Below are 25918 nucleotides of genomic sequence, written 5' to 3' on the forward strand. Positions count from 1 at the left end.
TCTGTACAGTAGGTGTCTTGGATCAAAGCCTCTCTTTCCACTCTTCTAAAGAGTATGAATATTACCAATCTAAGCTTGGAATGATGCTAATCGTGCTGTCTAATCGTGCAAGCTAGTTGAGATGGCCCAATTGCGAAAACTTTTCTGTAGCCAGCTTTAAGGATGAGGATTCTGAATGGCATCAAATACTTTAAGTTCAGGCGATGACAGACACTGTATACATTGTATTTGGATTTGAGAATATGACCAGTACACTACATTATGATACTGATCCAGCTGTTACAAGGAGCGCTACAGGATGTCCTTCCTGCCAGCTACCATCTGCCTATACAACCAGTCCCCTCTGTGTCAGGACAGGAGGCACGTCCCCCTAACGGACTAAAGGTTAATACAAACATTCTCACCCTGGACTTATACATCCCCTTTAAATGATCTGACCCATACCTGCACTAATTCAGTTTGCACTACATCCACTATGTCCACCTCACAGCATTAGTATTGTATCTTGCTAAGTTTTGTATATTGACAAGTATTGTATAGTTTCTTGCACATTATCTTTGTCTTTTTTTGCTAAGCTGCTGTAACAGTGGAATTCCTGTCGATCTGCCTTTACACAACACACACTTTAAAGTACATGATGAAACATGTCTTCTTATAGGAAGGAGTAAATGAAAACAATAATTTGTTTTGAAGCCACAATTACTTTATTTAGTGGAAAATGAAACATATAGCCAATCCTCATAGGAATCACTAAGGCTTGTGCTAATAATGATGTTATAAATAGAGTCTGAGAAACACTGTTACATATGATAGATATTCCTGCTGTGTTTCCAGGGTGCAACGCCTACTCAGATATGGTTTTCTTGAAAAAGCACATCTGCTTTATTAAGATACAGAGAGATATAATACTAAAATATCAAGTAGCTTCTGTTCATAAACTACAGTGATAATATATTCTACATAATATAAAAGAAACACATACGTTAAAACAACTATGCCATTCTTAATAATGTGTTGCCTTTCCAATGTTCCCATGAAAGACTGCTCATCAATGTAACAACTCATTTAATCCATACTTTTTTTGTTATGTTTGTTGATTTGACCATTATTCCCTTTGGTTACAATAACATTTTTTATTTTACATTACATTTGCTTTTATGCCTTTATTTTGATAGGACAGCTCGGTGAGAAAGGGGAGAGAGAGGGAAGACGTGCAGGGAATCGTCACAGGTCGGATTCGAACCCTGGACATCTGCGTCGAGGCATAAACCTCTCAGTATATGTGTGCCTGCTCTACCCACTGAACCAACCCGGCCATAGGTTACAATAATATCTGAATCAGAAACTTCATGAAATAGACATCATGGTAAAACTGGGCTTGTTTTAAAGCTTTTTGATGACTTTAGTTTGTTTAACCGTGTAAGAATGTTGTTAAGTTGTCTCTGCTGGTGCTATTGCGTCCCTGCTTCAACCAAAGGGAATAGTGGCCAAAACAATAAAATGCAGGGTAAATACTGTATAATCAGAATTTTCCCTTTATGTGCTCAGTACTCATTAGTATGTAAGAAATACAGCTGACACTCGTCAAACTGGCTGGATCATGACAGAAAGAAAATGACTGTAAGACAACACGGCAATTACTCATTAAAATGAAGATTCAGTGATAACTACTGATGCTGTAAAAATGTAGATTATTCACATTGACTCAATCATCATACAATTTAATAAACTACCAAGTACAGCCAATTTTTTTCATAAGCTTACACATATTATATGATGTAATCTCTACAAGCTAAAAATCCAGACTAACAATGAAAACACTTGACTTTCATCTAACGAGACAAAGTAGATTAACAGGCAGAACAAAAAGTGTGAGTGTGACAGCATCTGGGATGAGAAAGCAATAGTGGTGAGAAAAGAAAGTGTTTCAGGCCACTTGGAGGTGAAACAGTGATTTAAAAGGAGTGAGAAAGGACCCGGTCACATATACAGCTCAAACCATAGAAATGGCCACAAAGCATAAGCAAAGTGCTTAGCTTAGCTTAGCTTAGCATAAAGACTGGAAACAGGGTCAAAACAGCGAGCCTAACTCTGTCCAATGGTGACAAAATCAGCCTACCAGCACCACTCCTGAAGTATTCCTTTAACAAATAGAGTGAAGTGCTGTGGTTGAACACACAGCTCAAGAATGATTTCTTTGCTCTGGAAAGAAGTACCTAAGGATTTATATATTAGTTTCAGACAAAAGCAGCTATATACTGTATATTCCCTTATATTTGAAATAGTAAGTATGTTTCTCATGCAGTGTATGAGATCATTTACCACGGTAATTCTCAAATCTTTACTTTCATTTCATGACCTGCATTGCTCTGTTTGATGTTTCAACAAATGAATCACCATTTCCATACAGTGACTGATCATTATACTATATGTAGTTGACTAACCGGTTCTCAGAGCCCGGCAGCATTTGAGTTAGATGAGAAGATTGATACCACTCCAATATCTGAATATATGACGCAAGGGCCAGGGGACAGTTAGGTTAGCTTAGCATTAAGACTGGAAGCAGGGGATTTACTTCAAATGCTAAAAACTCACCATTTAACATGTTATATTTGATTTGTTTTCCTCTGCTTTCAGCCTTTATGCTAATCAAAGCTAACCATCCCCGGGCCCTAGTTTCATATATAGTGTGCATACATAAGTGTGGTATTGATTCTGATTGAAATCTCAGCCAGTAAGAGAATAAGTGGATTTGATAAAATGTCAAACTATTCCTTTAAAGTTACAATCACGAAGATCTCTGTTTCGTTCTCTTTGGCAGCGCCACTACCTGTGCACCGCTGTTCATTTTTCCCGGGAGTGTGGCCACAGACACCCAGTTCATAATAATGTAAGGCCTTTTATCAGTGGGCCATAGGCTCAATCCCCATTGTGTTACCTCATAGTGACTTAACAAATATCTATTTCAATGGAAATCTTTGAGATTTATTGCTGGGAGGCACTATGATCCTCTTAGTGAACTACATACAGTATAACAGCCATTTAATGTTTGGTAAGGGTGATTAATTCACTGAAACATCAACAAGGAGTCCAGAAATGATGATACAAAAGTAAAGATTATACGTCCCATTATCTACTACTGCTATGTTGTGTTAAGCTAAGAGAAATTAGCAGACAGATTGTGTCATACTTCCCTGTGTCTTTGAATCTTGTCCTGCATGGCAAGATGGATTGTTTATTTAATTTTAAATCCCTAACAATCAGGGCTGAACAGGTTTTTTGAACATCTTCTGACGATGAAGATCCTTCATCTTTAATCAATGAAAGAACCAGACCGGTATTGTTGTTGCCTTGTGGGGATATTTGGCCAGACGCATGCAGCCAGGTCAGGAGTCGGAGGAGCTTGGGTTGAACCAAAGTGCAAAGAGGGTGTATACAGTGTGCAAGAACGGGGGACAATGGTTGGCACACTCACTGAGGACTGGAAGGTTGGGGCCTGTACCTGCTTGCGTCCAGCCCCTCCCAGAAGGGTTCAACGCTGGGAATGAGGCTAAGTGGACTCCTGTAGAAGTGGGGAGATCAGACAGTAAGAATTGAGGAGAATATGGAGGTTAACAGGGAGCCTGTCAATGAGAGGTATGTTTGAAACCGCAACAGAAAATGAGAGAAAATATATCTTTATTAAAAAGTGGGCTGGAAAAAACAGAAATGGCAAGAGACATTAGTAAGTCACAGAGAAGATCTGAGAGTAAGAAGTGTCAGAGAAAAAGCTTGAAGACAAGAAAGGCTACCATGGAGCAACAAGAGGAAGATAAAGAAGTATGTAGGATGTGACCACTGCACTGTGAGACAGTTCTCCATGTATTGTTTCTAAAGATATATGGCCAAAATTACCCATTCTCAGACTTGAATCCTCTAGGTGCGTGTCATAAGAGGGGCAAGGAAGGAGAAATCAAGGAAACTTTTTTTGAGATTGTTGCGGCCCAAAATGCCTGATTTTGTGGGAGCTTTCGTAAAAAATTGCGATAAAAGTTGCAATGTCTTTTTTATTTTTGTTTATTGAATGAATCAAATTTGAACATATGTGTCAGTGGCTTGTTGATCTTTACATTGTTAGTTAATTTCCTATCAATTCATACGGTTTGATAAAGTACTTATTGGACTTTAACTTATTGCATTTACAATAACAAGTGTAGCTGTGCTCAGTTTAGGTCATTGTGTACGTCTCATCTCCGGTTTTTCCGGCATCCACCGTGTGTGTGTGTTTGTGTGTGTGCGCGCGTCAGTCAAGGGGGGAACTGAGCAGCAGCCCCGCCCGCTGCAGAGAGCCAACAGGATTGAAACAGCAGCAGCTTTCAGCGACTTTAGAGTGAAAAAACGTTACAGCGTACATTGATGTTAAAATGTATACAGGTTGGCAGGACGGTCTGAAATGTTTTGTCTTTCGCTGTACGTTTTGTTGGTGAATGTGAGATTCAGTCACAGCGTCACACACGTCTCGTCTTCATATCAGAAACAAGGAGGTGTAACATAATGATGGATATTTTCCATTTACGTGTGCCAGTGTCAGGGTTCCAGTCTGTGCATACTGGCTCACTGGCATGGCTTACTAGAGCCACGGTTAACGTTACACCTGTGCTCCTTCTGTAAGACATGTCAAAATGTCGGCTGTGAAAAGAGTCTATTAAGGGACCTGCAGCATCCTTTATGATGGTGGATTGGATTGATTTTAGGGTCACACCAGGACAAAGGAATGAAAAGACATGAAATAATGGGATGGCACCTTTGTCACCTGCAATCTTACTGTCCTAAAACAGCATTGTCCAATTACATTTGACACATAATAAATCCTGTCTAAAAAATAATAAGACTTCAGACAGATGTCTATATACCCTATTTTTATGACAGATGATTTTTTTTTTGTTATCTAAATAGAAGCAATTTCCCTTTCCCTAAATTATGACCCTTTTTCAAATTGGAAAAAAACATGACCCAACCAAGCTAAAGCTTTTAGCTGCTAAGCTCTGTTCACTCCTGCACAAAGATTGGAGTGTGAACATTTCGTTAAAACTGAAGCAACAAAGCTTCATTTGCATTTTTGAGTTGTTCATTGTCTTGTTGTCCTGTAACCAGGTGTCATATATTGTGAAATGGAAACATAGCTCTTGGCTCTGAGGTCCCCTTTCCAGCAGGGTGGCCAACCTTTTAGACCTTTCTGACTGAGGTTTGAGCAGCTTTCACTGGAATGAATCAGCAGTTTCATTACATCAACCACTGTTAAAAACAGCCATCCAACTACAACACACACCTGTTGCTGCGCACTGCATGCAATGTTGTGTACATTTGTTACATCACAGACAGAAAGCCCTGTCCCCACTCACACAATAACCCACAACAAACGTCAGCAGGCTACAATGCTAACTAGCCTGCTGATGTTTGGTTAGGAGCCAGCCTATCTCGGTTCACTCTGACACAACAGACTTCCACCTGCTCACTGTAATGCCACATTTGACACACTGATGAACCGGATATGGATTTCAGGTCAGACGATGTAATGTTGCTCCTATACACAAGAAACATTCAGGATTTACATAATTTGAAGTTGTCATTTAGATATCAACGGGATAACTTTATATATATATATATATATATATATATATATATATATATATATATATATATATATGAACCGTGTACGTACTTCTTCTGTGCTGCAGTTTTACTTACCATGTTACTAATGTACTACATACATCTCACATGTAGAAATAAAGCATCTGCTTTGCAGAATACAATTATATTTGGATGACCTAAAACGATGTCTTCTGATCCAGTGAAAAAAAAAGAATCCTAATGGGTGTGCTGTTTGATTGTGGGTTGGTTGTAGAGTACTCTGTAGGTGTAGCAGTATATGTCATGTAGGGGTTACTTACGGCGTTTCCATGCTTTTTCTGCAGTGGGTTATGGAAAGAGGGGGGTCTGGAAGACAGGAAATAGACAGACAAGGTTATTACAGCCATGAAGCTTGGATTGTTTTAGACAAAGACGAAGCCTTTCCATACCACGTGAAAGTTTTAGGAAGTGGTTCAACTCTACACTGTTTTCATTATACAGCCATGACATACAAACGCAATTCACTGCCCTCTGCCTGTTAAACCATTGCCACTTTCCAGTTTTAGAATTGTAATATTGCCCCAACTGCTATTATTATATTATGACCAAAGGATTGATTTACACACACATTTGATAGCTACTTCCTCTCAAGGCAATTAGTTTATTATACAGTTATGTTTTACAATCATTATACCACCAGAAAATACACACTATAAAATACAAATGGATTACATTATTTTTTTTCATTGTTATTTCTAAGCCTTTACTGGCACAAAATACAGTGTTTTAAACTCTTTGACCAACAGGTGGTATTGTGAGCACACTCAAGAAATGAACCCTTTGGCGAATCAACTGGCTGGAAAGCTTCAACGCTTCATTAAGGCTTCATCTCGCCATCACTAACAAATACTGCAGAGTTGGCTGTCTATCGTTTCAGAACTATTTCAATAAAGACTTCACGATGAGTAAAACATAGAGGCAGTTAGAGGCAGTGTAAATGCAACAAAAGGAGGCCAATGAAGTGTTTTCACATTCACAAAAAGGAAAAGGTCCTTTTAGGTATTCACGATAAACAACACTAGACATTTACATAAAAGGTTTATAAAAACTGCTGCTGAGACCGGAGCAGGGTTTAAAACCAAGTTACAGAATAACAAAAAATATGAAATATAACGGGTGGATCCCAAGTTTCCTATTTGATATCTCCTCGCTTGAACTAGAAGTTGCTGTGGTCCGCCTTCGTGAAGGCCGTCCAGAGCTCTTATTCCTGCCCAGAGGAGGGAGGATGGAGGAGGGATCTCTGAGGAGCTATGAGCGAGGATACACCAGAGCAGCCTTCCGGGATGCCTTCACGTGACACTTCAGAGGAAAGGACGTCTCATCCCTTTAAAAACACATTTTCTTGTTTCCTCTCTGCTCACATGATTTCTTCACATCGTGGATGCAATTTAAGGAACTGGGACGTACCCAACGACTATAGCCATAGCAGCTTTCTGAAGTGTCATTAGGCCGCTTTTAGTTTACATTCCAGGTCAAACATTTAAATGGATGTTTCCTAAAACGATGTTTGAACATGTAGTTAAAGCTGAGAGGATATGAGTCAGATAATGCAGCATGAGGTTGCAGTTCAAGTCCATGAATCAGTGAAGTACAAGTTAGGCAACTTGTGGTAAATGGGTCACAGTTGAAGTTTGACTAAATAAATGTATTAATTAACCATATACATATACATGAATGTTTTCTGTACAACATGAAAGAATCCTCTCCTCTTATTATTTGAAGTTGCCTAAAAGCTGGCTTAGCAATTGTGGAGATAGCTTTTGATGACTTTCACCTCACCTCTTTTCTTCTTCAGCTTCCGCCTGCGCTGCTTGTTGACGAAGCAGGCAGCCATGGTACTGAACAGGACAGCTGCTGCCAGGAAACAGATGGTGGCCACGATGCCAGCCACCACTGGCCGCGCCAGGCCACGCTCCTCAACCAGCTCTGGGGGAGGGAAGAAGTCTGTGGGGTGAGGAGGGAAGAGTCAGGGCCGTAAAGCTGGTTGAAGTCACAGAGGAGCATTAAAATGAAACGGATGTAAAAAAAAAAAAAAAAAAACAGGGACATGACAGTTTGCAGTTGGAGATGTGTAGGCACAGACGTGGCCCATTCAGAGGTGAAGGAAATTACAGATTAATGGAGGAGCATTTGTTAAAGATAGCAAACAGAATAAAGAAACAAATGTAAAACTTTACTTTGCTCACTAGATTTCTAATATGGCACTGCTCAAGTCTAATGCTAATGTCAACATTCATTGGCTCTGAAATGGTGGCTGATATTTAATATGAGATTACCGCGCAGATGTGAGTCCACTGAAAAAGAACACTGATTAGGCAGCTATTTAACTATATAAGAAACTGAATCAGGATGCATATGATATGCGTATAAGCTCATTTGCTTTTTGCCAACCCCGCCCCCCAACAAAAAAAAAGACGCCTCATGCAATAATTTGTACCTTGTTCCTATAGAGAAGCCTTTGAAGGGCCTACGAACGGAACAGTCCTGCCATATCCAAGATTCAAATTTGCAAGAGCTGACCTTTACTACTGTATGTGTCTTCAAAATGGGCATCTCTGCAGGGCATGCGCCATGATGATTTAGCAGAATCTAAACTTTTTTCCCAAACTATATGCATTCCGACGTTACAGTGAAGGAAGCTGCAGAGGCCACATGTACACTGTATTGCCTGGGTGCTACCTCTTTAGGTTGTTTTGGTTATGAACACTGACATTATTGTTAGAAATCCCCTTTAGACATGTTTTAACCAGGGATGGAAATGAACACCCGCCACCCACCAAATGCGGTTGATTTCGTGCATTGGCGGGTGAATTTGTCAAACCTATGGCAGGAGGCATGGAGAATAAAAGCAGCATACTGATTCAATCGATTTACATACTGTATGTATCGTGATTACTTTGTGACAATTTGTAAAATCGATTATTTCCCCCAGAATCAATATTTTTTTTTATTTTTAGCAATGATTCACCTAAATATTTTCTATTTATACGGTACCACTGATGGCGACTACATCATATTCGTTTCCAGCAAAACAGAGCAAAAGCAGAAAATGCAAACAATCCATGTTATGTACTTCTTTACAAATGAAATGTCAGACTGACTGACTGATGTGTGATGTGCATTCTTCTTATAAAACAATCAGTATTTAGAAATAGTCTCATAATATATTGTCTCTAGAAGTGACACGAAAAGAGAATCACAATACTCAATACTATCGAATCGCCAACATGGCATCATGACTTTGCGTAAACATACACGCCACTTTCCTAAAGCCAAATGGCGTGTTATCTGTACGCATTTTCAGCTATCCACGTGTATGTCTACGCCGTATACAGCAGATGTAAACATACCCACCACGTGGCATCACCACGTTGCGTATTATCGTGAGAATGTGACGTACTATCGCGAGAACAACACAATACAAATCCAATCGGCACCCATGTATCATGGAAGAATCAAATCGTGACAAAAGCATATTGCCCCAGCCTTAATAAACCATCACTGTCTGTAGAACTACCATTTAGCTTGCGTTATTCAAAGATTCAGATTGCCTGAACAAATCCAGCACTGTACCATATTGTAGAGCTGCATTTCTTCTCTATTTTCTGACGCTGTAGTCCGTTAAACATGACTGGCTGTACTCTGCAGCTTGTTACACTCAGATGCTTTAAAGCCAGAATCAATGTGACCGGCACAGTCGTGCATTAACAATATCATTAAGAAAATGAAAATCCAGCCAGTGTACTAGAGGAAAATGTGCTGTGCAGCTGCTTTAACTCCTGCTATAGAGCTACTAACTTCAGAACTGACTGCAGTTATTAATGTTGGAGTTGTTTTAGTGGCCTGCATGCTAATGAATCGCTCAGTGACGACCAGGGGGGATAATGTGTCAATCTTTGTTATGAACTTGTTAGAGTGGTTTATGTGCAGCAGTGAAGCATGACACAGCAAAATGCAAAGGTATTGTACCTCCAGCAATATTGGTACCTGAAAGAACTTCTAATCAGCCAAAGAACACCTTCACTCAGAAGGACAGGGTGTATCCACAACTCGCTTTGAGTATGATGCTCACTGACACATATGCACAGAAAACGCAGTCCCACTGATACCAGATCAACAGAGAAATGAGCAGGAGCCTTTGATCACCTCATTGCATAGCACTCCATCTTTACCAGTAGGGGGCAGCATAGTACTTCCAGAGATCCAAGGGTTCCTGAGCCAATCCTGTCTATAAATGCTACCAACAGCTGCTCTTACTAAATGATGTGTACCCAGTGACCTCTGCAGCAGAGTGACATCAGATTTTGAGGGGTTTCGTTTCGTATTTTAAACAGCCTTTCAGTATTGCGATCAAAAAAAAAAAAAAAAAAAAAAAAAGACAGCCTTAAATGAGTCTGTTTTTAGCACAAAGCAGCCCAAGACAGTCCATGGCAGACAGGCAGAACGATGATGTCATACTTTTCAGGATGGTACAAAGCAGTGTGCATGTAAAGAGAGCTTAGATTTAATATTGCTGAGTGGGCAAAATGTGAAGTTCAAATTGCTGCGTTTGCAACACATCCACAGCCCCTCCTCAGAGTTGATTGCCTGAGGTTAGAGATGCAGATTACTGCCAGAGGTTGCTGGGTTGAATCCCAACATTGACAAGAAAAGCTCCTCTGAATTAAAGGCAGTGAGTAGAGTTTTTAAGAAGACCTGCCTTTTGTTCCCCCAGTTTCTTATTCATTTTACATGCATATTCAGGGTGTCACATCTCGATTTTATATCGGTAATCAATCAAATGCAGGATCAGCAATTCCTACAGTATTTGTTTCTCTTTCCACCTCTGCCTACTTGCAGACGTCGGAAGGAAAAAAAAACACACGGTGTAGTTTGCCGGGCGGTAGCATTCAGAGCGAACGGTAAAGCCTGTGGCCTCCGTTGGAACTTCATGGTGCGTTCAGGTTCACCTCGTTAAACTCATTGTGCATGTAAGTGCGCCTTGTAAACTCTGAGGAACTTAAGTGTTATTGTAAAGTAGTAAGTGGCTGTAATTGTGGCATTGCCGTCAGTGCTGTATCGGCAGTTCAAACTCAATGAAAAATCGGAAATCGTAAATCGGCCTAGAAAGTTGAAATCGGTGCATCTCTAGATTTAATAATAATGTAATAACTATAACAATAACTTATTTCACCAGCAAATTGCTGTTGAACGACAAAAACAACCACCAGATGGAAAAAGGGTATTTTACTATTACTGTGAATGCACCACGAGGCTACCTGTTTTAAGTGAACTGTGTTGTTGTTAAGAGTGTGTGTTGTTTAATTCTGACAACGACAGCTGCTGCGCTGCAGAGCAGACCGTTACGTCCTGGTGTTGGAATCCTCTCCAGTGAAATACAGTCACACTTTACACTGTTTAATGTCAGCTGTCAGCATTTTAACCCTGTTTAATCCAGCTGCTAGCTAAAGGTAGGCTAACGTTACCTGCTGTCAGGTGTAGTGTAAAGTCAGGCACCGAAATGAGGCAGCAACATTTTCGTTCTTATTCAATCTCGTTACTACTGTTTAGGTCGGCACGTTTCGGTACCCAACCCTACTTACCAGAGTCAATATAGTGTGCAGTAACTTCTAAATCATTTTGATTACTCACTGACGTCCAGTGATCACCGGTTGATGAGACAGCGTTTGCACTTTGGTTTCAATAACAGGTCGGTGAGTAGCACTCTCCAAAATAGTGCTTTGCCTGAGCCCACTAGCATCAACCTGAGTCACGTTAACTGGACTATGCTTAGCTCGTTGGTGGTAGCTCAAGCTTGACGTGCTTCGGTGAAATTTTAATTCGGTTTTACACAATGTGCCTATGGCTTTCGACTTGTCTATGAGCCACGGGAGTTTTGGAAAATAAAAAGCGCCATTCAGAATTGTGTTGCTGTTGCATTTCTCCATCATGCCTGCAGCCTGCAGCAGTAGGATGTGTTAGGAGGAAGTATGACAGCTTGATGGTAAGTAAAGGTGCAGCAAAGGGTCAAAATAGTAGCCTGTTAGGCACAACGTGAAGCCGAGTGAAGTGAAAATAAATTAATAAATGGCAGCATGCAATTAATAAAAATGAACGCATTATGCTTGGCCATTAATCGCAACGCGACAACCCTAACACACACACACACACACACACACACACACACACACACACACACACACACACACACACACACACACACACACACACACACACAATGTATAATGTAGGGTTTCCACACTTGATATTTATACTTCAATATAAAATTAGATTGTGTTAAACATGACCACAGGTAAAATTAGAATGCAGCGTGTGTGATGCAATGGCTCACCTGTGCTGGACACTCCTACTACATTACTAGGCTCGCTGATCATGTCATCCATGATGGCCATGACACGGAACTCGTACCACGCCTCCTAGGAGCAGGGGAACAGAGAGAGATCTAGGTTAGAAGGTAAACTCATGTCTGGTGTCAGAAAGGTTGGATCAGGCTGCAGCATTCTGTTTGTGTCTCCAAAGACCAGCCAGCTGAGTCACCAAGGCTTTGGAAATGGATGGTGCCGCTCAGTCACTGACAGTTCCCATTGTGTTTAACAGCTAAAAATTAAACATATTTGTTCCTACAGTGCATAAATGACACAATGGAACCACAAAGCCATGTATTGAAAACTGAATTTGGCATGATTCAATTGTTTTTATTTTAGGGGCATTCCACAAATTTTGCACACGAAGATCAGTTTGCCAAACACATACCACTCAGCCAATGAAAACAGTTGTTTAGCTTCTGTGGCTCTGGGGGGAGCTTTCCTAAAATCTGACAAAATCACACTCATGTCATAGTGATGTCATCAGGGTTATCTTGGATTGGACTCTTGGACTTGACACTCACATTTTAACAGAAAGCCTGCATTATGAAATAGGGGTGTGGACTGTGAAAGATGTGGGCATTTATCAGGTGGGGAGAGTCACAAAGTCTCCCTCAGTCCTGCTGTTCCCATTCTGCCTCTCTGCGCCATGTATTTGTCTGCGTTTGAGTCTTCCTCACTTTTACTTTTTAACTAGTTATATTATGGGAAAGTAGGAGACAGCGTTTTTGGAGCTTGCCCCACATCATATTTAATGATAGAAATTTCAAAAATATTTGAAACGTTAAAATCTTTAAACACCAAATTAAGAGGAGTGTGGATGATATTGTTTAATGTTAGAACATTTTTTTTATTGTATTAATTCAGACAGCCGGATGATGTAAACCGTAATAATTGGCAGCTTAATGTGGCTTGTCAAATTGCTTTAAAAATCAATAAGATATTATCAAAATGGGCTGACAGGAACAATACGTAGCCTACAAGGAGGAACAAGTAATACTACCTAAACCCAAAAACATCACAACGTCTCAATAGAAAATGATAAGAGCAAATGCACTGATTATGTGAATATCATAATGGATGATTACTAAATCAGCTATGACTAAGTCATGATGAAAAGACATATTAAGTCTCTTTTTTATTTCCTTGGTGCTGGCTGTGCTCCCCACATTGCAGGGTCAGCTACAGAACAGCAGCTGTGGAGCTGGCAGAGATTCAGTCAGTGTCTTGCTCAAGGACACTTTAGCAGGGTGCAGTACCTACTTTACTGTACTGTTGGCATAACACTCAGGAACCGTCTGATACATTTGCTGTGGACTCAGTTGTCACACACCAGCAGGAAATAGGATTAGAATGTGGAGCGTTGTGTCACACCAAACTACATGCAGACAACCAAACATCCAGGAGCATCCCTCCCGGTCATGTTAGCTCCGCCGAAGCAGTAAGACATATGCAGCAAAAAAGTTATACAAGCTAGGTGCATTGTGTGTGTGGTGGGAGGGCTGGAGAGAAGTGTGTGTGGGTGTTTGCTGTGCAACGGAAGGAGAGATAAAAGCATCTGCATGGAGCTGACAGTGGTAGATTAAAGCTCAAACATGTCATGGCGGGAGAATTAGCTGACATGTGCAAAGATGTGAAATTGCTGAAAGAGAAGTATAAATCAGAAATCAGTATTGATTTTCCTTTGCTGTAGTGAAATTTACTCTCTTCCTCTAAAAAGCATATTGTATTCATAATTAATATTGATACAGTGTATTACATGTATCTATCGCTATTCTCTCTTCTCGCTCAGTACAAGCCGCTTGCAGACCCGCATCTGTGTATTATGCACAACATATAAGAACAAAAAAAGTCAAGTCCACAGAGATGGTAAGAAAGTGAGCCTAGTCAGCGCGTGCACACCTGCATTGTTACTATGACAGCCAAGGTGGATATGGCAGCACATTATTATACGTATGCAGAATCTGATCTGGGTAATTAGAGCATTAAAGTACCAGTGTGTAGGATGTAATGGCATATAGCCATGAGGTTGAGATTGCAACCAACTGAAACTTCTCCCGTGTGCCAAGGGTGTAGAGAACTACGCTGGCCAACGTGAAAATGCAAATGGCCCTCTCCCATGCCAGTGTTTGGTTTGGTTATTCTGGGCTTCTGTAGAAACATGGCAGTGCAACATGGCGGTGGAAGAGGTTGTCCGAATGTACACATAAACAGCTCATTCTTTAGGTAACGAAAACACAACCATTCTTACTTTGTGGGGATTATACACTAATATTATATTCCATTTCTGCCAAAAGACTGCCCTGAATCCTTCACACTAGACCTTTAAACAGTACAATTTGCAAAACAGATCAACTTTGCCTGCAGCCTGTGTTGATTTTGTTCAGGTATTAAATTAAATAAATAAATATTTTTTTTATATATCTTACTGTTATTTCTTCTTACACTTTCATTAGCATACAGTGTTAAATCAGTACAGATGGGAATGAGCAAAGAGGAAGAAACTCAATTTCAGCACTTTTAACTGAATCCAAATGATTTCTGAAGACTCAGATTATGACTGGATGAAGTGAAATGATGGAACACTTAAGGTTAGAAAAATATGTTTGATCTGTTGGTGGCCACTTAATACTGGGTAACCAGCTATTGCACATAGTTAATTAAGACTCTTTAGAAGTAAACACGTCTTTTTTCATAATATCACTCTTGCGTGAAGCTACTATACTACTATCCAGTGGGATAATTCCTGGGTTTAAAAACTTAAAATTAATTGTATACAATTTTAAACATCCAAACCAAGTAAACCCAGAAATTAGCCCACTGGATTAGCTATTGTGTTTTATCGTTTAGACTAAAGACAAGTATTTGACGTGGTCTGTGTAAAAGAATCTTGAAAGGCTTAAAGGTGCATGCTGATTGCCCGGATATACCTTGTTTTGCTGGATTTGCATTTTACATATCTCAACAACTAGTGATGAGAAGACGGGTTCTTTTAAGTAACACGGTTGGTGTAGAGTAAGGGCCACTATGAACTGACTCACGGATGACCCTGGTTCAGTGAGCGTGCTTTGTCAGAAAGGACACAACTATGAGGATAAGACCTAGGCTGAGAAATACCTGAAATTTCATTTAATCACGGACATTGGTCTTTTCATCAAGCTCTTAGTCGAATATGAAAAACACCAAATATCCTCACACTCTTTTTAAAGATCCAATATGTAATATTTGTACTGTAATAAATCCAAGAATGACACCAATGCCTCATCAGATATTAAGGAAACGTTAAACTGAAATACTATCTTTTCTGACAACAATGCTAATGTCAGTATTTTTTCTTTTTGAAATGTACATTCCGTGACGGAATTTATGTTTATGTTTTGATGTGTGTGTTGGTATCAACGGCCCAGTTTGACAGGCAGGCCGGGTGGCCAGATATACCTGTAAAAACGTAAACCCAGCGCGCTACAGCTGTAACGGTAGAACAGCCATGAAAGCAGCAAACAAACCAACAGGATCAACGGAGATAGATTCTACCGGACGCAAAAAAAAAGAAAACAGCATGTTTCTAACAGTTGCTTGACCAGAGACGTAACAACCCCCTGGTAAATATTGGAGATGTATTTGAAAGATGGAGACAGCTTAGATCCCAAAAGGACGTAGAGTTAGCTTATTTCCTCCAGAACAGGTAAGCATTAGCTTCAGGCTAATTTATCACAGCTACTAGGGATGGGCATTTTTTGTCATTTCAACATTTGTGTACTCACATTGAATTATATAGCTAGAGTACCCGAGTTGGTTACTCGCAAAAACAATTGAGACATAGCCAGTAAAGTGATCCCGACTGGTCCTGGCTAACTGCTAACGTTACCGGGAGGACCAGGCATGCAGCCCATGGCTGTTTACAACGTGTAGTTCAGCGGCTGGAGCTGACAACGGTGAGTTATTCTAAGCCACGAGAGGGGGGCTGTAAATCGGAAAGAGAGGACTGTGAGTTTGCGGTGTGTTTAGCGATTGTTGCTGTAATTCTAAGCCAATGAAGTGTGTTCCGTCGGCAAGGTAGTGGTATTTTTAGCGTTTCGTATTGTAATTCTAAGCCGAGGAAGTGTGCCTGACTGGCGTGTGGAGAGGACAGTGAGGTTGTTGTGTTTTTAGCGGTTCATACTGTAATTTTAAGCCGAAAAAGTAAGTAAGTAAGTAAAGTTTATTTATAGAGCGCTTTTCACAGATAAAAATCACAAAGTGCTTCACAAGGTACAACCACATTGAAATATATTGGATGAAGATAAAACATTTAAAAAGGTCAAAGATAAATTAAACCCAGTCAACTAAAAGCCTTTTTAAATAACAGTGTCTTGAGTTGCCTTTTAAAAGAATCAACAGAATCAGCCACACGGAGGAGCAAGGGCAAGGCGTTCCAGAGTCTGGGGGCTACAGCCTCGAAGGACAGGTCTCCCCGTGTTTTATAGCGAGTCTTTGGGACCATTAAGAGACTTTGGCCTGCTGATTGAAGGGCACGGCCTGGGGAGTATGAACGTAACAAGTCAGCAATGTATTCTGGGGCCTGACCATTTAAAGCTTTAAAAGTTAAAACCAATATTTTAAATTCAATACGAAATTTAATAAGTAACCAATGTAGGGAGGACAAAATGGGATTAATGTGTGTCCTTCTGCCAGATCCTGTTAAAAGCCTTGCCGCAGCATTTTGAACCATTTGAAGACGATTTACAGCAGATTTGTTAAGAAACATAAAAAGAGAATTACAATAATCTAAACGTGAAGAGATACAAGCATGAATAACCATCTCAAGGTCAGAGTCTGTTAAAACTGTCCTCAATTTTGCAGTATTTCTTAGATGATAAAAACAATTTCTGACCAGAAGTCTTGAATGGCAGTCCAAAGACATTGAGTTGTCAAACCAGACACCAAGATTTCTGATGCTCGACTGGACAGTGGAGCTCAGAGAACCAAGATGTTGGATGATGGATGGAATTTTGTTGTCTGGGGCTACAATCAGGGTTTCAGTCTTTTTCGTGTTTAATTGGAGGAAGTTACTAGCAAGCCAGGATTTTACACAGGAAATACAGTCCAATAAATCCGTTAGTTTGTGTAACTCAGAGTCATTGAACGAGCAATACAACTGTATGTCATCCGCATAAAAATGGTATGACACATTGTTAAAGTTGTTCAAAATTTTTCCAAGAGGGGTAATGTACAGTAAGAATAAAAGTGGACCTAGGACAGAGCCCTGAGGAACAGCATTTAAGAATGGAGTGGTTTCAGACAGAATATCATTTACATATACAGAAAAAGTTCTATCACTCAAGAGGAAAACCATTTTAAAACGGGCCCAACCACACCAAACTCTTTTTCCAATCTATGTAACAGTATTTTGTGGTCCACTGTATCGAAAGCTGCTGATAAATCCAATAAAACCAATAAAAACCTTTTTTTAATAAATTATGTACTGTAGCACACACAAACACTAAAATGTGATTGATTCTTGTGAAATGCAGTAATAGTAACATCCACATTTTCTTTGTAAAATAAGGCTGCTTTCAAGAATAGAATTATAGACATAGAGAATTCTAAAATGCTTGACACAATCATCTGACACATTTAAAAGGGAACATCAGGTAATGATCCTGATATAGTAGTTTGAATTAAAACCATAAAAACGATGTATAACTTGGACTCTGCCAATTGAAATGTATATTTAACCCCCCACTATGTCCCAGACGTGCCTTTATCCTGGAACTGGTCTTTTATAATATCGTGTGTGAAGTCTACAGTCCGTGTCCTGTCTTTTACCTGGATCAGATCTCGGGCGAGCAAGTCCGTCTCCCCAGCAGGAATGCTGTCGTCCAAGACCTCCCACCGTTCCCCCAGGCGGAACTCCATGACGTAATGCTGGATAGGTGCTGTATGATTGGCAGGCGGCATCCAGGACAGCAGAACTCCCTGCTGCGTGCGATTGGCTGTGAGGCACCGTGGTGGGGTAAGCAGCACCAATGGTTCAGGGGTACTTATAGGAAATACTGAAAGAGCACATAGGATTGAGAATGTGTGTGAGTGACTCAGTTCTATATTCAGTTCCACCAGCATGATGCCAGTGAATCAGCTCTTTACACTCTGACATGTATCACAACTGTGACTACATGTCATAACACTTTTATACCAAATGCATGTCCCACACACGCATGCAATCCACATGCATCGTTAACATTACTTCTGGGGCTGTCTTTGCTTAAAGGAACTCTTAGTCGACTAGCACCATATGATTTTGTTGACTAATCGATTAGTTGATTTAATGGACAGATCTGTAAAACTGAGTTGCTCCACAAAAAAATCATGCAAAGGCACCACTTTAAATCTTGTGTTTACCAGAGATATGCTCATGAGTTTCTTGGAATAAAGTCATTCAGCATGAAAAACGCATTAACAATGACTAATAGAGTAAGAAATCTTAGTCAACTAATCTACTGAAAGTTATTTTAAAATTATTTTGTCTCTAAATCCTTTGCAATCATTTCATCGTGCTATCAAGTCCACTTCCTGGTCAGATCTGTAAGTTTATTCCCATTATAATAGACAATGAACTCACTCTGCATTGACACTTCACACACAGTTTTTCTCTGACCACCTGTGGACATGGTTTGGTTAAAAGATCGTCCAGTCCTTGCCATTACCCTCATTTACTAATTAAGTGGTCATCTCCATTAAAAACAAATAGTTAACTGTAGGTGGTATCCAACTTATTAGCTACTACTTTTTTTCTTTCTTCAATAAAAAAGCATTATGATTTAATAGATGTGCCAATATACCTGACTTCCCAATGAATGGTGTAAAACGGTTTTGAAGCGAGAGCAAGACAACAAGCCTTCTTTGTTTCTCCTCCTTGGCTGACACAGAAGGTGATGAAGCGTGAACAGTTATCCCAATTTTCAGCATGTCACTTATCTTTAATTAATAATCGGTGACAGCTTCATTTATACCTAATAAATGTCCTCACTGCTGTTAGTAATGATACAATGCATAATGATTCAACCAAAGCCTAGTTTAAGCTTTTACATTGTGCTTCTGAAAATCAGTTTGTTTCAGTCAAAAAGTTGTCTTGTTACAATATATGTAAAATTTCAGGGCACTTATTTATGTCCCAATAAAAAAGGGCACTGTTAGAACAGTGTCTTAACAAGCTGAAGCAAATGACAGTTTGAGCTGGCGACCATTGATTTCACTGCCTTCTAATGACAACTGTCCCCGGCAGATTTACTTAGCTGTAGTTAATAAACAATAATTCTGTAAGTTGGCGGAGCAGCAAAAGAAACCATCTTGGCTGTTGTCTGGTTAACGGATTCTTTGCCTGCACGCTGCTGTCTGCAGTTTCTGGTGGTTTTGTGAAAGAAAAAACACCACTCTGTCTCTTTTTTGACTGTGGCTGTGTCCTTTGCTGTTAATATAAGACCAACGGAGTGACCTGTCTTTCTGGACATACCTTGAACGATGACCTGATAATTTTAGACAGGCAGTGAACAGGTAGCTCAGCAGATGTGGTGTAAATCAATATAATGCCACTTTTGAATCTTGTGATTATATATGAATATTATTGAGTAGTGTGCAGTATACCACTAATGTAATATCTTAAAGGTCCCATGGCATGAAAATGTCACTTTATGAGGTCTTGGCTAGAAATGGTGATAGGTGTAAACCGAGCACTGGGTATCCTGCTCTGCCTTTGAGAAAATGAAAGCTCAGATGGGCCAATCAGGAATCTTCTCCTTATGAGGTCATAAGGAGCAAGGTTACCTCCCCTTTCTCTGCTTTGCCCGCCCAGAGAATTTGGCCCACCCATGAGAAAGAGAGAGACATCACGGCTTTCAGGCTTTGTGATAATGGTGGGTACAATCATATCATGTTTGATATTATGTAGAAAACAAAGAGGCCTGCAGTTTAGTACATAGAAAAGAATTGCTATTTAAATTGCAATATTGGTCAAGAAAATTGCAATTACATATTTTCTTTTAATAGTTTAGCCGGAAAATATAACATATATATATTATTAAGGACAGAAAATAAAATGTTCATTGACAGAGCCTACACACCGCCGGCGAAGCGCTGCAAAGCGCTGCAAAGCGCCGTGAAGTGTAGATTCGTGCCTGATCACACGCCTGGCTGTTGCCAAACGCACATTTCTCCACGCCGGTCATCAAGCGATCCTTCTCCTCTCCACTCTACAGAACGTCTCTTTTTCTCTCTCTCTCTATGAGTGTTTGTTTGTTTGTGTGTGTGTGTGAGTGTGTGTTGTGTGTGTCACTCTGTCTCTGTCCGTCTGTCGGGCTGTCTCCGTGGGCGACGAACAGTGCTTCACAGTTATTCGCGTGCGGTGTGTTTCCGGTATAATTTACTCACTCACTCACTGACATAATATTGGTTAGACTATGAGGTTAGCAATGTCTAAGAACAATCACTGAACCAGCCAGAATCATTCACTGCCTCCTCCCTGTATAGTCCTCTACTTTGTGGCAATCTTTGTATTTGTTTAAGGTTTCTGGATAACCACCAGTAGACATGAAGGGAATATGGGAATGGAAGCCTATAAAACATGAGCATGATCCTCTACAGCTGCTCAATTCTCACACCACACAACCAGCACTCTCACGGAGGGTGTTGTTTGGATTTTCCAGAGCGGAGGCGTGAAACATGAACTTGTCAGACTTCATTTACAGCACAGATCTAAAATTATTGCTCTACCACTGGAGCGCTAATCTTATCTGGAATGCTATCTGGACATGTTTCTTGAACTGGCCTACTTTTATATTTAGCACTTTCCATAGTTCTTTAGGTTTACGATCCTTGGTGGACCAGGAATTTTAGTTTTGCACTTTAAGATATGAAAAAAAAGCAGAAATAAAAATGATTCTAAATGTTTTGTTTTAAGAAACAGGCTTTCTGGTCATTCTAGTTGCATGCCTGTCAAAGCCATTTTATAATTGAATCCCTTTGTCCCGGGCGAGCAGCCGTGAGTATGCTCACCTAGTGTGTTCACAGTGACAACCTCGCTGAAAGGGCCTGTGCCAAGTTTGTTTTGGGCCAGGATGCTGAACTGGTATGTTGTCTCTGGCTCCAAGCCGGGCACCAGCATCCAGTCGTGGCCTCCAGGCACGGGTATGGAAAGCCAGTCATGGGGTCCTAAATGCTCCCTCTTCAGCCTGTAGGAGTTAGAATGAGAGGTGAGCGGACAGACAGGATAATGGAGGTTCCCTCACTTTTTTCTTTTTGATGAAGTTAAAAGTCCTTCAAGTTTAAAGTAAAAAAAAAAGACACAATCTGAAGTAGAGTCTTACATCTTTTTTCAGCATCATTAGCTAGATCCATTATTGATCCAACATTACAAGTGTAAAGTTAAATATTTCTTCCATGAATTTTTGTTCACTTCATTCACAACATGACTTTCAGGGTAATAATGCCCATGCTGAGCTCAGCTTTGCGGTTTGATGTTTGCCCATGCCATACATTCAGCGTTGACTGCACCTAGTCACCAAACAAAGCAGGACACATGCAGCAGCAGCAACACTCCGACTGTAAATGCCTGCTGTAATAGACCTGTATTTTGCAGGAAATGCAACATTTGTCAGAGGACATCACCTACTGAGATTCTTTTATTTCACCAACACTGCCACTATAGTACTTCGGCGTCCATGCAGTACAATTCAATATATTGATTCAAGTATTAATATGTTTTTGCCCCAGGTCCAAAACCAAAGGCTGTGAAAAATGATGGACGTAGCATCCGTGATGTCACCCATTAGTTTGTGGCCTGCCGCTTTGAAGCACATATTACTGGCAGCAGCTACCACTATCACAGTCACATGTATTAAATATATATTAGGTTCATGCCTAAATTACTGCATTAGTTGCTACATCTGTAACTGAGTCAGTCTTGTAGAGGAGTTTGCCAATATAAAATCAACACGTCCACTGAAAATGCATACAGATGGCAGCAATGTAAAATACCACAGACCTTAAAATGAGCACTTAGTTAAATAGAATGACAGCATCCTGTAAACTTGTTGTTTTATTGATTACATATAGATTACGTATAGGTATATTTCTGCTCCTCTCCTTGGTCATGTGTCATAGAAATCTTCCATCAAGTCCACCAAACTTTTTTTTTTTGACATTCTGATCACACAGCGGGAGATTGTTCGGAGAATCGGCGCAGTATTACATTCAATTTATCGCACCGTTGTGACGAAAAGAGACCTGAGCCAGAAGGCAAAGCTCTCGATCTACCGGTCATTTTTTGTTCCTACCCTCACCTATGGTCATGAAGGCTGGGTCATGACCAAAAGAACGAGATCCAGGGTGCAAGCAGACAAAATCGGTTTCCTCAGGAGGGGGGCTGGCGTCTCCCTTAGAGATAGGGTGAGAAGCTCAGTCATCCGTGAGGAGCTCGGAGTAGAGCCGCTGCTCCTTTGCATTGAAAGGAGCCAGTTGAGGTGGTTCGGGCATCTGGTAAGGATGCCCCCTGGGCGCCTCCCTAGGGAGGTGTTCCAGGCACGTCCAGCTGGGAGGAGGCCTCGGGGAAGACCCAGGACTAGGTGGAGGGATTATATCTCCATCCTGGCCTGGGAACGCCTCGGGATCCCCCAGTCGGAGCTGGTTAATGTGGCTCAGGAAAGGGTCCCCTACTGGAGCTGCTGCCCCCGCGACCCGACCCCAGATAAGCGGACAAAGAGGATGGATGGATGGATTCTGATCACACACACCCATCAGCCAAAATGCAGATGGCTACCTTGTAGACCTGGGTTAAAACAGTACTTCATACTCCTTCAAGAAGATGAAATACTGTATTTATTTAGACACTGTGATATGCATGTACCCGCTTGTGAAGATCAACCAGATAATTTACTTTTTAGTACACCTACATTTCACAGATTTTGCTTAAGTTAACAAGTGAAAAATCTCTTCAGTGTGGTTAAGATTGTACTGTGCCAGTCATGGCTAAAATCTCAAGTCATTAAATAAATGAAACATTTCAACCCAGGCCTTTTCTTCAGTCAAGCAGCAGCAAAGCAGCAGCAGCAGCAGCAGCAGCAGCAGGACGACAGAGAACTTTGGTTCATGTTCAGTTAAGTTGCAACTGTTTTTATGCGTTCCTCCAGAAATACCAAAGATTAGGGATGAAAACTCACTCACACTGGATCTTCATGTATTTCCATCTCTACGTTTTCACAACTGTTCTGAACACAACCCTGGGAAAGGACATTTTTTAGAAATAACAGAGAAAGTAATGAAAGAAGAAAAAAGCAGGAAGCAAAGCATGCTGGGATGACTCACACATGGCCATACCAGACTGAGAATGTCTGCTGGAAGCCTCCGTCATAGCCCGCGTCCCAGGACACATTAGCCCAGGTGGAGGATGGCACCACATGGATGCTGGTGGGGGCGTGGGGGCTTGTGCCTAGAGTGATGGAGAGCAGTGACATAGATGTGGTTAAAAGAGCACAATAGTCACTAATGTTGTACATTCATTTTACTTCAAACACATTGGCCCTCATTTATCAACCTAACGTAGAAACCAGCGCAGATATGAGCGCAGAAATCATCTTACGACAGGCTTCACGTGGGATTCATGAAAAGTTCGTATCACACCAATCCGAGCGTAAGAATGGTCGTACATTGATAAATGCGGCGGCTGGAAACGATCGTCATTTAAATATCACGCCCCAATATATTCTGGATTTTGAGGCCTCGCCCCTACAATTTACGACATGGCGAGACGTAATCCGGCTGAGAAGCGGAACTTTTCAGAGGTGGAGATTGAAACCCTGATTTCTCAGGTTCATTTGCACTAACGTGTGTACTATTTGGCAGCCTGAAAACTGGTATTAAAGGCTGTAGAAAGAATGCGGGATGAAAAGAGATCACTGATGCGGTCAACAGTGTTGCCGTAGTAAATCGGACTCCAGCTGAAGTTTAGCCTATTTAATTTATACATCCTTGACACATTTTCTATAGTCCTAATAGTAATATACAGGCTTCTATTGCAATCTATTAGGCCTACATGTAGGTGTACCTATAATTAAATAAACACACGGTAGCGGAGTTTATGCAGTGTCTTTTATTTTACTCGTGTTTGTCGGAACGAGGCAACAGCTGAGGGAGAGCGCGTGTCCTCCGCCCCCCCGTGCTGGACCCTGTCTCCTGACAGCACAGGGGCTGGAAAAACAAGCCAAAATAACTTGGTCAATGGCAGAAATAAATCATTCACTTGAAAGAGAAACAAAAACCTGAAGAATAAATAAAAATGTTGTGCATCGTCATGTTTCCTGTATTGAATATCATTGCCAAACATACCACTATAGGCTACCTTTTAAAAGTGAGGAATAATATCCTGTCTCCTTCATATAGCCCTCAGTTGGTGGCTGTTCTGGACACTGCTCTCTGGGCATCGGGTCATCTGGCTCCATCGCTACATTTATGGCACCGTGTCTTCCTGTGCGATGTTGTGCAGAACCCCACAGGCTAAAACAATGTTGCAGACCGGCGCATAGAGGTCTTCTAAAAGAGCCAGATCTGCCATTGCTGATATGTGATCAACTGATGACTTCTGCTTCTCCTGTTAAACTGATTATATGCTGCACCGCAAGTCCACACTGACTCGAGAACTTGCGTACACGAGTTCAGACCAGACGTGAGATTTGATCGCAGCCTACGCTCACGTCCAAATTGATAAATGCCAAGCTTTGCGTAGGAATCGGCGTACGCCCGTCGTACGCCTGTTTTAGGTCGTACGCACGTTTCATAAATGAGGGCCATTGACTGTAAGCTGGAACCAGTAATGTGTTTTTAAGCCAGCCAGCAACCCAATGTAACATCTAAGTGTAAAATAGAAACATTTTAGGTTGCATGAATAATGTAATCTTGATCTTTTTGCCTGTCAAATGTAAATAATGTAAGTAAAAGTGCTAAAGAATAATTCCACCCAAAATGCTCAATATGCATTTTACTCATTTCCAGTTCCATTGTTAAGGTACTGTACTGGAGCCAAAGCAACAGGAAACCAATCAGGAGCCAGTTCAATAAAGTCTTTGTATTGCTCTGATTTGATTGGCTCACATCCACATAGGAAGCACAGTGGTCAGCCAGGACAAAAGGTGGACAACAGGGCAGACAATGCCCATGACTGCATTAACCATAGACATGTATTCATATTGTAGAAACAAATAACATTTCAAAACTAATTCTGGAGCCAAATCATTTACTCCTGGACAGCTTGTAGTGTGTTGTCCTTGGGGTTGAGCCAAAGTAAAACAACCAACACTACCACTACTGTCTACATGGGCAAGCATCTGGTTTCCTCTTGGAGACATAAAGTATCCACCACTACGCAGCTTCTGAAGAAGCCAACCACTAAGCACCTCTTGTAAACGTGAAAATGTAAAAATTAAAATGTGCCAATGCGAAAAATGGAACACTAGGTAGGTGATAGGTGTAGCAACCGTAACGGAGGCTTAGTGAACAAGTCTGATGTAATGTAGGTTTCTATATGTGAATGTGTGTTTGTGACTGTGTGTACATGTTGGGTACCTATGACTTGGACGTGCGTGCTGGCAGTGATGCTCGTGGCAACGTTGGTGGCGACACACTCCCACTCCCCGTGGTCCTCCTTTATGAGGGACTTGAACTGTAAGCTGCCTCGGGGCAGAACATTGTGCTTGCTTTTACTGGGCTTCCCTACCTGCAGTCAACCAGCCAAGAGAAGACATAGATAGATTGGAACATGGGAAACATATAGAAAAACATAGAGGCCACACATACAGAAGGGACAGTTTAGCAGTTTTTAAAAATCTCAACCTACAATTTTACATCTACTACAATAC

General features: G+C 40.9%; 1 protein-coding gene across 6 annotated transcripts in view; it reads right to left on the reverse strand.

Moving 5' to 3' along the window:
• The window catches only part of igsf9bb (immunoglobulin superfamily, member 9Bb), a 137880-nt gene that overhangs the window by 16996 nt on the left and 94966 nt on the right, over positions 1-25918 (reverse strand). For 2 of the 6 annotated variants that reach the window (XM_028594642.1, XM_028594647.1), the window contains exons 11-18: positions 25626-25776; positions 23373-23496; positions 21066-21241; positions 17844-18070; positions 12002-12086; positions 7450-7614; positions 5931-5976; positions 3476-3562 (exon numbers count right to left, since the gene is read on the reverse strand). In XM_028594642.1, the coding sequence (XP_028450443.1) occupies positions 3476-3562; positions 5931-5976; positions 7450-7614; positions 12002-12086; positions 17844-18070; positions 21066-21241; positions 23373-23496; positions 25626-25776 (1061 nt within the window). The remainder of the gene's footprint in view (positions 1-3475; positions 3563-5930; positions 5977-7449; positions 7615-12001; positions 12087-17843; positions 18071-21065; positions 21242-23372; positions 23497-25625; positions 25777-25918) is intronic. The other 4 variants (XM_028594643.1, XM_028594644.1, XM_028594646.1 and 1 more) reach the window with 4 other exon arrangements.

This window comes from Perca flavescens, chromosome 13, assembly GCF_004354835.1.
Source record: "Perca flavescens isolate YP-PL-M2 chromosome 13, PFLA_1.0, whole genome shotgun sequence".
NCBI classification, from domain to species: Eukaryota; Metazoa; Chordata; class Actinopteri; order Perciformes; family Percidae; genus Perca; species Perca flavescens.